Source organism: Pseudorasbora parva, chromosome 8, assembly GCF_024679245.1.
Source record: "Pseudorasbora parva isolate DD20220531a chromosome 8, ASM2467924v1, whole genome shotgun sequence".
Taxonomy (NCBI): domain Eukaryota; kingdom Metazoa; phylum Chordata; class Actinopteri; order Cypriniformes; family Gobionidae; genus Pseudorasbora; species Pseudorasbora parva.
This window is the reverse complement of record NC_090179.1, coordinates 19,256,549-19,269,859: the sequence shown is the minus strand read 5'-3', so window position 1 is coordinate 19,269,859 and position 13,311 is coordinate 19,256,549. Positions and strand designations below refer to the sequence as shown.

At 37.0% G+C, this 13,311-nt stretch overlaps 1 protein-coding gene across 2 annotated transcripts in view; it reads left to right on the top strand.

Moving 5' to 3' along the window:
• Window positions 1-13,311, top strand: part of aplp1 (amyloid beta (A4) precursor-like protein 1) — an 80,873-nt gene that overhangs the window by 51,217 nt on the left and 16,345 nt on the right. For both annotated transcript variants that reach the window (XM_067450276.1, XM_067450277.1), the window contains exons 3-5: window positions 4,807-4,936; window positions 11,068-11,180; window positions 11,509-11,705. In XM_067450276.1, the coding sequence (XP_067306377.1) occupies window positions 4,807-4,936; window positions 11,068-11,180; window positions 11,509-11,705 (440 nt within the window). The remainder of the gene's footprint in view (window positions 1-4,806; window positions 4,937-11,067; window positions 11,181-11,508; window positions 11,706-13,311) is intronic.

Here is a 13,311-nt window from a genome sequence, read left to right as displayed (position 1 = left end):
TGTCTGTTTTAAAGAGCTGCGCAATACAATGTTTGACGCGTGAGATCCGCGTCGTGCAGCAGCGGCAGGTCTTATATTAAACAGGTATGAAGGGCACAGGTGACATATGACATTTATTATAATGGTTTTATGTGAAGTCGTTATATTTTTTGAAGCCTAATAAAGGTTAAATGTCTTTTTGGAGATATACTGTGAAATTGTTACATTATAAAATATATAAAACACATATGGCAACTTAAGTTTAAGTGTTAATTTTTAATTGATTGACGGCACTAGTTACTTTTTGTTTTATTTGATTTATTCTCTCTTGTTTATTTTTGTTTTGAGATTTATTTAGTGTATTTTGTTTTGTCGTCTGTTCTATTCTATTTTAGTAGTCTTTTCTATATTTAGATTTTTGTTTGTTTGTTTTATTTTATTTTATAGTATTTTGTTCTATGTTCTATTCTATTCACTTTTAGTCTAGACATTTGCATTGCTACATTGTGTTCCATTTTTGTTTGTGCTCTATTCTCACCTATGTATTTTGTTTTTAGCTTTATTTTGAGCGTTATTAAACGAACACTCCACTTTTTTAAAAAACAGAGTTTAACAGTTTTCGTCTCAAGTCAGCCGTTCCCCGGATCTGGCGGTAGCATTTTTAGCATAGCTGACCATAATTCATTGAATCTGATTAGACCATTAGCATCTAAAATTTCTATATTTTTCCTGTTTTAAACTTGACTCTTCTGCAGTTACATAGTGTACTAAGACTGACGAAAAATTAAAAAGCTGTAATTTTCTAGATCGGTACGGAACTATACTCTCATTCCTTTAACAGCATTTTGTTTTGCACGCTGTTCTATTTCATTCTAGTCTTTTCTTTACTTTACTTTATTTATAAAAAGGACCATGTACAATTTTTAACATACATTTTTCCATTCCATGTATTGTACCGGATTTAGCTCAATATGTTCTATATTTGTTTTTCTATTTTTTTGTGCTATATTCACACCCATCTATTTTGAGTTGTATTGTTTAATTACAGTATTTTGTTTTATGCTCTATTCTATTTTAGTCTAGTATTTTCTATTCCATTGATATATTTTGTTACATTCATTTTTTAATCAGATTAAGTTTGATATAATTTGATTCCACACCATTTTGTTTGGTGCTCTCATTCTATTCTATTCCACTGCTATTATCTGTTCAGTGGAGTCCCATTCCATCTGACTGACTGCATTACAGTTCTCTTCTACTTTTATTCTGTTCTGTTGAACTCGTGTAATTAGTTTCAGTCAAGCACAAAACAACAAACTCAGCGCACGTACATTAGCATGCACTGTGATTGGTTTAATTACTATGTGGACAAGCATCCTCAGACAATCTCCACTCAAGCATATTCTCAAGGTGAACGCCGAGGGCAGCCAGCTCTAATATTAGCATTGTAAAACAAGACTAAAATGTGCAACGCCGTTTATGTGCATACACAGGGAACCCGATGCAAATCTCTCTGTAACTCTTCTCGTATTAAGTGTGCAGGATAATGGCCATATTCTTCACCATCAATCGGCAGTGGAGATTTATGATCTCCGTACGCCCCGGGCTCAAACATATTGTGCGGCTAATGTGACTGTATCCTCTGACTCCTAAGAGGATTGCAAGTTTTCGTTCCCTGTTGTCTCATCTAGAGGAATTAGGAATGAGCAATGGTGCCTGGTTGTTTTCCCTCAGTTTTTCATCAGTTTACGGCAGCGCTTCCGAAAACACTTCCGTGTCCCTAAAGGATATCAACATTGCAAAATAGCATTCCCCTGCATCCCCATAGAATTGTAATGTTGTACAATGCCAATTTCCATTGCATTCCTGACGGATAACGAGATTGAAAAATTCCACGCTTTCGTGCATTCTCCTGGTCATTCAATATATCTTGATTGCCAAATACAGCAATGCGCCTCGCCGGATAAGATTTAACGTATTTCATGGCTGAAATCAGCACACAATACTCTAAGCCTGTATTATTGCATGACAGCAAATTCTGAAAATTGAGACGTCAGCCTGAAAAAAGCGTGTTTTGTCTCTCTGTGCACTAAACGTGCCAGCAATGTCTGTCCAACCTTGTCTGAATCAACACACTGTGTCCCTAGCTCCACAGTGTAAAATCACCTCGTTGTGCTCTAATCCGCGCTGAACCAGTCAACCAGTCATTCTGCCTAATGGCTTTTAAAAGCATTATTGTGCCCGCATTCTAGCCTGGCACGAAGTGATGTATAAGCTAGCTGGCACGAGTGACATCAAAATGGAACGAAGAGGCCAAAGAATATGTCATTCTTCTGGCTGGATGAGGTTTAGACTAGCAGACTGCCAGTGGACTGCGGCCTCATTGCCAGAGCTTGTTTAGAACATAATAATCCCTTTCCATATGTCTGAAAGATTACACTCTCACTTGTTTCAGACCAGTGCGAATGGATTTGATGCATACATATACCCAGGACAATAGTCTTTTTCAGAGAATATTAGCAAATATTACACTACGTTCATTTGAACAACATGTCAAAATTAAGCAGTAATGGACTCAAGGTTGTCCTGTATTGTGAATATGAATTTACAACTAAAGGACGTTGATATGCAGTGTGCATTGTGTGCGCAAACTATTTAGCCCAGTTAGCTTAGGTATGAAGCACATTTTTTTATTGTTTAAGCAGAGTCATCCCAAAAAATAAAATGCACAATAACAATGTCAATGGTTTTTTTCTCTTATATAGCCAGTGCAATCGATTAATCACATTCACAATAAATGTTAGTGTTTATATACATATATATATATATATATATATATATATATATATATATATATATATATATATATATATATATATATATATATATATATATATATATATATATATATATATATATATATATATATATATATATATATATATATATATATATAACTTAACTTTTTTAAGTTAAACCAACATTTTTTTACAGTGTGCATATATATATATATATATATATATATATATATATATATATATATATATATATATATATATATATATATATCGATGTAATTTATTATGTATATATATATGCACACTGTAAAAAAATGTTGGTTTAACTTAAAAAAGTAAGTAACCTGGTTGCCTTAAAATTTTGAGTTTATTGAAATTAAACATTTGAGTTGATACAATGAAGGAAATTTGTTAAATAAATAGAAACTCAAAATATTATTGTATCTGAACCACATATTTTTTTTTTTGATAAATCATGAAAATAGCACTATTTGGCATGTTTCACTGCGTCATCAGAAATAAAACACAATTACAATATGCTTACAAAATCTTTTAATGATATTTTAATAAACGTTGTCGAATCTCAAAAAATGTTCATTGTATTAACTCATAATTTTAATTTCAATTAACTAAAATTTTTTAAGGCAACAACTTTTTTCTAAATATGTTTTTTTACAGTGTATATATATATATATATATATATATATATATATATAGAGAGAGAGAGAGAGAGAGAGAGAGAGAGAGAGAGAGAGAGAGAGAGAGAGAGAGAGAGAGAGAGAGAGAATTATAAATTATAGATATCAGATAAATTATATAAAAGTTTATTTAAATATGTACATGAAGAAGTGTGTATTTATTTATACATAATAATTATAAACAGTATAATTAATTACATCGATGCAGTTAATCGTGATTAATCGATTGCCCAGCACTATATATATATATATATATATATATATATATATATATATATATATATATATATATATATATATATATATATATATATATATATATATATATATATATATATATATATATATATATATATGACGGAATATTGGAATAATTTTTACTCACAACTTTTTTTATATGTGTAACTGACCTTGTCTTGTCAAATCTGATCTATATATAAAAATATATAGTGAAACAAACCTAATGTGACAATATACACATGTATATTTCTGAATATACGTACATATTTATCCATTCCCCCCTCATTTCCTATATCCCCTCTTCTATGTATTTCAGTTTATGATTTTATTTCGAATCATAAATAAATCCTAATAATGAACAAATGATTCAGTAAGACTCAGTGCCCCTGCAAATATGTTTTGAAGGTGAGCTGTAATTGCTTTGGGAATTCGTGAATAACACGCAATGCGTTTTCTGACGCCCCCTGCTGGACACACACAGAAATGTTTTTCTTCTTTCTTTATTAACTGTAAAGTGCTGCAGTCCTATCTAGCATGATTGACTCAGCGACTCCCTCTTGTGGTAAAATGAGAGGTTTCACATTAAAAAGTAACCATCAGCTAAAAAACAAACAAACAAAAAAGCTATTTATCTGGGTTGCTATTAATTCCATGTGTGGTCAAATAAAAAGTCCCCCATGTGTAACTGCACTGAAAAATATTGTAGAAATTTTTTTTTCCACTCACATAAAGTAGTAAATTTCACAGTTAACACATTTCATTAAACATGACATTTTAAAGTAGACAAAAAAAAAAAATACAAATACAAAATGCACATTTTTGAATACAAAAATTTCAACTGATTTTGAAAAGAAAAATCAGAAATAATCAGATAGTCCACTGTGTAGTGACGGATTGTGGCCAAATAGCTTTCATGGATTTATTCAATTTATTTATTGTTGTCTCTTAACTGCTCATCCCCTTGTTCTTATTGTTTTCTGCATGCTAAATGTATTATTCCCCTGTCCTTCTTCCAACTGTTGTGATCCTGACTCCTGTCCCCTGCTCTTTCCTCACGTGTGTTTGTATCTGTCGTTCTCGCTGTATGTCAGATGTATCCAGGACAGCTGATCTCTCATGTGGAAGAGGCCTCATCTCCATCGACCATCCCAGGCTGGTGTAAGAAGGGCTGGGGCCACTGTCAGACCCGTTCTTTTATTGTCGTGCCCTACCGTTGTCTGGGTGAGTATCAAACACATCCTAAACAGTTTATAATCCCATCAAGGATGCAGAGTAGACCAGATTTACACAGCATTATCGCGTGTCGTTTGTTTTAAACCTCAATCAATAATGTGTTCATACAGCTGTTTTTAAAGTTCAATTATTTGATGGACATGAATTGAATGAACAGTTAATTATTTACTTAGTTTATTTAGTGAAAAAATATTTTAAAGTGCCCCTTTTTTGGATATTACCTTGCATCCAGTGCAGTGTGTAATATAAATATGCAAAATGTGCACTGTTGGTGGGCCTCCAGGAACGTGGTTATAGATCAAAGTGCACAATTAATGGAGTTATTGTCTCCCGAAAGAAAGACGACTTGTCAGTAATTCCAATGTTACATTTGACCTGCCCTCAAACACCTTAATTGTAGCTGAGGCTTTAAATTGTAGCTGTAAGACTTTGGTTTGTGCTGTCGACATGATGAGAAGACGCTGTTTTCTGCTTTCCGAAAGCAAATGCACTATGCATGTGTCACTATGTATCAAATGCAGAGGAAGCCTCTGGAGCAGAAAATCATGATATGGTAATGGCCATTTCATTTCCGGCAAGCTCTGTAAGCAGTTGACCAATCACAACATTCTGGGTCATCTGACCAATCAGAGCAGAGAAGACCAATCACAACAGACTGGATAGTCTAACCAATCAGAGCAGAGTAGACCAATCACAACAGACTGAATTATCTGACCAATCAGAGCAGAGTAGACCAATCACAACAGACTGGATAGTCTAACCAATCAGAGCAGAGTAGACCAATCACAACAGACTGAGCCACCTGACCAATCAGAGCAGAGTAGACCAATCACAACAGACTGAGCCACCTGACCAATCAGAGCAGAGTAGACAATCACAACAGACTGACCCGTCTGACCAATCAGAGCAGAGTAGACAATGACAACAGACTGACCCGTCTGACCAATCAGAGCAGAGTAGACAATGACAACAGACTGATTCATCTGTCCAATCAGAGCAGAGTAGACCAATCACAACAGACTGACCCGTCTGACCAATCAGAGCAGAGTAGACAATCACAACAGACTGACCCGTCTGACCAATCAGAGCAGAGTAGACAATCACAACAGACTGAATCTTCTGTCCAATCAGAGCAGAGTAGACCAATCACAGCAGACTGACCCGTCTGACCAATCAGAGCAGAGTAGACAATCACAACAGACTGAATCTTCTGTCCAATCAGAGCAGAGTAGACCAATCACAGCAGACTGACCCGTCTGACCAATCAGAGCAGAGTAGACAATCACAACAGACTGACCCGTCTGACCAATCAGAGCAGAGTAGACAATCACAACAGACTGACCCGTCTGACCAATCAGAGCAGAGTAGACAATCACAACAGACTGAGCCACCTGACCAATCAGAGCAGAGTAGACAATCACAACAGACTGACCAATCAGAGCAGAGTAGACCAATCACAACATACTGACCAATCAGAGCAGAGTAGACAATCACAGCATACTGACCAATCAGAGCAGAGTAGACAATCACAACAGACTGACTCATCTAACCAATCAGAGCAGAGTAGACAATCACAACAGACTGGGCCATCTGACCAATCAGAGCAGAGTAGACAATCACAACAGACTGACCAATCAGAGCAGAGTAGACAATCACAACAGACTGAATCTTCTGTCCAATCAGAGCAGAGTAGACCAATCACAACATACTGACCAATCAGAGCAGAGTAGACAATCACAACAGACTGGGCCATCTGACCAATCAGAGCAGAGTAGACAATCACAACAGACTGAATCTTCTGTCCAATCAGAGCAGAGTAGACCAATCACAACATACTGACCAATCAGAGCAGAGTAGACAATCACAACAGACTGGGCCATCTGACCAATCAGAGCAGAGTAGACAATCACAACAGACTGGGCCATCTGACCAATCAGAGCAGAGTAGACAATCACAACAGACTGACCAATCAGAGCAGAGTAGACAATCACAACAGACTGACCAATCAGAGCAGAGTAGACAATCACAACAGACTGACCAATCAGAGCAGAGTAGACTCTTAGAAAGGAGGGCTTTAGAGAGATCATATCCTTTATTGAGCCGTTTCAGACACTGTTAGAAAAGAGGAGATGCTGCAATCTATATTATGAGAACATGAAAGTGTTGTTGACCTTGGATGCATGTAAACCTTCTGTAGGAGACCTCCAAAGCAAAATTAGAAGTAGTATAATAGGGGCTCTTTAACAATAAATTGTGAGAACGTACATGATGTTTCTGAGATATGACAGCATCCTTTTGTAGTGCATTGTACTCTGCAATGCCGTACAAATATGTTATATCACAACCAAAAATAAAGAAATAAATCATAAATCTGTTGGCTCAGTACTAATGTTGATGAATATGTAATGCTTGTGCAGCTGTTTGGCTCTGAGGATCTTTTGTCCTTGGTTTCTGCTCACATACTGCACATATTTTGAGTTGCCACTTCTAAGATTTGCCTCATCAGCTCACGTGGGCATTTGCAAAAATGCTAACACCACTTTTTTTTTTTTTTTTTTTTTTAATCTCTGGTATTGTCTAGCGAATTTCTCAATCGTTTGTCTTGGAATTTATTTACAGTATAGTTTCTAGTCATTATTATTAAATTGGTGTGTTTTGAAAGATAGGTTTATTTGATTAAAAATACAGTAAATATGAATTATTGCAACAATTTAAAATATTTTCTAATGTTAAATGTTTTGTAATGTAATATATTGTTCTGTAATGTTCTGTTATATTTGTGTGATCAATGTTGAAAACAATATAGGTGCCCTAGAATGAAAAATTGAAGTAACTTTATTGAATAACAAGAGTTCATTACATGGAAATCCCCTACCGTGAGTCTCAAACACCATTGCTGACGCCTTCATATGTAAATCTGAAAAACGCCACGCAAATCTCAACATTACACCTACTGATACGCAACAGTCGGGATCATTAATATGTACGCCCCCAACATTTGCATATGCCAGCATGTTGTAGGCCAGGCGGAACTGCATAGCCGAATCATCGCAAGTTCTGCAGGTATTGTGAACAAACAAGCGTCACACAAGGAAGCGTCACAATTTAATTTAAAGTTGTTTGTTTGCTCGGCCCATTTCACCACGGACAGTTTTTCTAACCTGGGACAATATCAAGCAGGCTTCGCTCAGCGTCTGATACTGGAGACAGGGGCATATTCCAGCAAGCAGTAAGTAGTGATTTTATCCACTTCTTGACTGTCGTCCCCCTGGGTAGAAACCGCGTTCGGCTGGTTAAATCACCTCCGGTAGAAATTAGAAATTACGTTCGCGAGGGCACTGTGGTGTGATCGAAAAGAGCACTTTCACTTTCAAAAGGGCAGGGTGCTCAAGCCCGCTGTTTAGAGTTTGTGATTCAAAGTGAAGACGCTATACAGTGACACATTACAATAATTCAAATGTTTTTACAATGCTAAAAACAAAGTTGTGACTGCTGACTTTATGAGTTAAAGCTACACTGTGTAACTTTTTTAGTTTATTCTTAGCTAAAAACAAAATATATGTGCTCATTAAAGGGGGGGTGAAATGCTGTTTCATGCATACTGATCTTTTTACACTGTTAAAGACTTGGAATCCCATACTAAACATAGACAAAGTTTCAAAAGTTAAGGTGGACGTTTGATGGGAGTATTTCTTTGTCAAAAATACTACTTCCGGTTAGTCATAAGTTTCGGCAAGTTTTTTGAGATCATGCGTCCCCATTGACGTTAGTGGGGGCGGAATTTCCTTGTATGGGCCTTACGGACAATTCTACCGGAAGCGCGTGAGAGAGAGAGAGGGAGAGAGCGAAAGCAACAGCCTACGCCCATCAAAGCGCTGGTTTGTAGATTTCTGGACAGGTGACAATTACACATAATGTCACCAAAAAAGTGCGTTTTTGGTTGCCAGACCAAGACAGTCTTGCACAGATTCTCCAAAACCCCGCGTTAAGGCAACAGTGGATGTAATTTGCTTTTCCGGATCAGCAACTGAGTTGCGCGAATGTTTATATCTGTTCGCTGCATTTCGGTGCCGACTGTTTCACAAGGCCCAGCTCGACGCCGCATTTTCCCAATCGCCTAATGCTGAAGGATGGAGCAGTCCCAACGTTAGAAGGGTGAGTGAGACTGCTTCAAATGTCTCTACACAAACCACGCGTAAACACACAAACACACGTGCACAACTGCACTTCCCACATGTACACCTTCAAAGACAAAAATACGACGATATAATTCAAGTATAAATATGTAAATAACACAAGCCGCTAAGCATATTATATAGTTAGTGTATAACTTGTAACTTACCACATACAGACGTCCTGCTCTAGTCGTTTTTGCTGCTGCTCCTGTTCAACTGCAGCCTCTGGGTCTGATTCCGGATCATAGATGTATGGCTGTATCTGATTAAAAGTCATATTTTTATTTTGAATAAAGTTTTTTTCCCGCTGTTAGGGATGACGGACTCGACTCAACACACAGCGCGCTGCTGCACACGTCATTATTTAGCTCCGCTCACACGACACGCCCCCACCCGCTCGGCTTTTTTTGGAAAGACTCGGAACAGCGCATCTTTCTTATATAATTATTAAAAAAATAAAGACTTTTCGGAGATATGCAGGATGCAATGCTACTCTATAGGTACTCAAGATTGACATGACACTGACTGAAACTGAGTGTTTCACCCCCCCTTTAATGTATATTTACTTCTTTCAAGTAATAAAGTATTCTCGTAAGTTCATAATATGCCATTGAAAATACATACGGGTGAGGGGTTCGAATGCCGGTCGCCATGTTGCCCCTCCATCTTGAAAGTACAGTAGCCAAAGAGGGACATATCCGTAAATTCAAGCTTTGCCTTTCGCGTTTTGTTTCGCGTCGAATGTGAAGAGGGGGATTGTCGTGTTAATCTTGGACTAAATCGGCCACCGTAGGAGTTAAAACGAAATCAGAATTGAGAGGAACAGAAACTAATATTCACTGGATGGTCATATAACTTTTGACCGCTAGATGGGGGAAAATATCACACAGTGTAGCTTTAACATGTAAAGTTAACTTGTAATGAGTTAACGTGTAAAGTTAATGTTATATGCTAGTTAACGTTTAGGCTGAAGTTCTAGTATTGACGTAACAGTTAGGTTCTTACTGAAAATAAATGGACTGCATTTATATAGCGCTTTTAACAGACCCTATGGCCATCCAAAGCGCTTTACATTTTGCCTCACATTCACCCATTCATACACCGACGGCGATGTCAGCCATGTAAGGCACCATCCAGCTCATCGGGAGCAGCTGGGGTTAGGTGTCTTGCTCAAGGACACCTCGACACTTGGTCAGGCGGAACCGGGGATCGAACCACCAACCTTTCGGTTTGTAGACAATCTACATGAACCACTGAGCCACTGCCGCCCCAAAAATAGAGAAAATAGAGACTACATTTACCACACAGAAGCATCCATTTCCAATCTCAAAACAATTGGTTGCTCCACAAAATCTGCATTTTCGTCAGAAACAGGTTCAAACATATAGGGGCAGTAGAGACAGTGTTTGCTGTCACAGTGAGCTACAGAAATGAGCCGTGCAGTGAAACAGCCAATCAGAGCAGAACTAAATATTAATATTCATGACCCTTCCAAATAAGGCAAAAAAAGACGTTTCATTCTAGGGGCAATTTCTAGAGTTGTAAATGGACCTGTAAATCCATATCTGGACTATTTTTGCCATTAAATAAGCCACATATCCTCTATGTAGATACGATTTAAAATATTGTTTCAACTCATTCTAGGGCACCTTTAATATTTTTGTGGAAACATTATTTTTTTAAGTCTGGTGTTTTTTTCAGGATTCTCTGATGAATTGAAGGTTCAAAAGAACAGCATTTATTTGAAATGTAAATCTTTTGTAACATTATAAATGTCTTTACTGTCAGTTTTGATCAATTTAATGTGTGCTTGCTGAAGAAAAGAATAAACTGACCCCAAACTTTCGAATGCTGGTGTAGCTTCATGCTTCATTAATAATCTTTTTTGATTAATCTTTTAGTGACTGTGATTTTATTGGGTTTCACTCTTTTTCTGTCTCTCAGCGGGTGAGTATGTCAGTGATGCGCTCCTGGTCCCGGATCGCTGCCGTTTCTTGCACCAGGAGCAGATGGATTCTTGTGAGAGCTACGTGTACTGGCACAACATCGCCAAAGAGGTAAATAATAAAAGCTCGCAAAATTACAACCTGAAAAAGTATTGAAAGAACTGGAATTCAACTTTAATAGCTTCACATCCTTAATGGTTAGTGTGATGCCTGTGAAATTGCAGTCGCCCGCTGTGATCTATGATCTTCTTTTTCTCATTTCCTCTCTGCATTATCACCAGTTATCTCCCGGTACTCCAGTTTTTTCCATTTTAGTTTTATAGGTCGTTTCACCCTGACATGTACGAGCAATTACAAAAAGATAAAAAAAAGAAATAATGCACTTCAAAAAAAATTTAAAGCACTGCTGCAGTCATTCATCTTTTGCCCTGTTCATTAGGCTTGCACAGCTGACAGTCTGGAGCTGCATAGTTATGGGATGTTGTTGCCGTGCGGTGACCGTTTCCGTGGGGTGGAGTACGTCTGTTGCCCCGGCAGGGCAGGATCGAGTGGACGGGGGGAAACAGACACTGCAGACACTATACAAGGAGAAACAACACCCCTCGTCTCCATGACGGGGGAAAAAGTTATCACCAGGTGAAGAAGTTTGGTGGTCAAAAAGCTTTATATGGGAACAGTCATTATTTTAAGCATAACGGACTGTTAATCCGTACTTTAATAATTAGCATCATATAGGACAATGTTTAGATGCAGGTTTGAATCCATTTTAGTTAAAGCTACACTTTATAACTTTTTTAGTTTTTTCTTAGCTAAAAACACTTAGTTCTTTCAAAAATATATGTGCTCATTAATGTATATTTACTTCTTTCAAGTAATAAAGTATTTTCATAAGTTTATAATATGCCATTGAAAATACATACGGGTGAGGGGTTTGAATGCCGGTCGCCATGTTGCTCCTCCATCTTGAAAGAACATCAGCCAAAGAGGGACATACCCGTAAATTCAAGCTTCACTTTTCGCGTTTTTACACTCGATGGCAGTCATGAACGAGGTCGAACTGGAAGCCAATTTAATCTTGGACTAAATATCTTATAATATGTTACTGCCATTGTTTGGTCTCAAGATGGACACCAGTTATGTTTTTTTTTTTTTTTTTTTTTTCTAAGGCACATTTATAAAAGCTACTATAATATCTGAATTAAACTAATGCCTAATCCTGGCTTAATCTAAGCCCTGTCTGTAAAACCGGACCTAAAGAAATTCTTGCAAAATGTATCCTAACTAAATCAACTAAATGATTGTACTAAATGATCATCAACTAAATGATTGTATTTGTAATCTGTATTTGGTTCACTGAAAAGAACCAACTCAGTAGAGTCATTAGCTCAGAAATCAGTGTATTTTGATTCACTAAAACACCTCATAAGAGTCACTCATTCAGGAATCGGACTATGCTGGATTCTTTTTTGATCATTAAAAAGAACAGACTTGTATGAATCTTTCATCCGGGAAACACTACACTGGTTGTGCTGTTTTTTTATTTACTAAAAGCAGTCAGCTCAGAGTCATTCATTCAGGAATCAGACCAGACTGGCTGCGCTGTATGTTTGATTCACTAGCAAGAACCGACTCATGTGATGCTTTCATTCAGGAATCATCCTACATTCATTGCACTGTATGTTTTTGATCCACTAAAAAGAATCACCTCAAAAGATTAATTAATTTTAACGATCAGGCTGCGTTCCACTCCACTTTCGGACACACACTCGCAAATTTCCCTAAGCACTTCCCCTTGAGGGAATCTCCGGCGCCATTTTTAAGTGTGTTCCACTTCGTAAAGTGGACGAGGGCAGTTTTTATGGAAAGACCCTCATCCCCTCGATTTTGAAAGAGGGAGAAAGTCTACTGCAGTGTGCACTTGTGTCCAATGTGATAGCGATGTCACAGCAGATCGAACTTAACAGAAGTGTATAATATATTAATTATTTGAGATTTAATCGCTTAATACTTGCAGTTACCTTGCGTTCACAAAGTTTATACAAATTATTATTTTAAATTTTTTCGTTCGTCTAATTTTATTCTTAATTAACAGCTCATACAGTTAAACCAAAATATATTCAGATGCCAGATATACTGTATTTTTTTACTAGTGGGTGCAGGACACTATACAGTGTATACTATACACTATGCACTCTTCATACAGTGACACTACCAGTAAAATTGATACAAATTTGGGACCAAA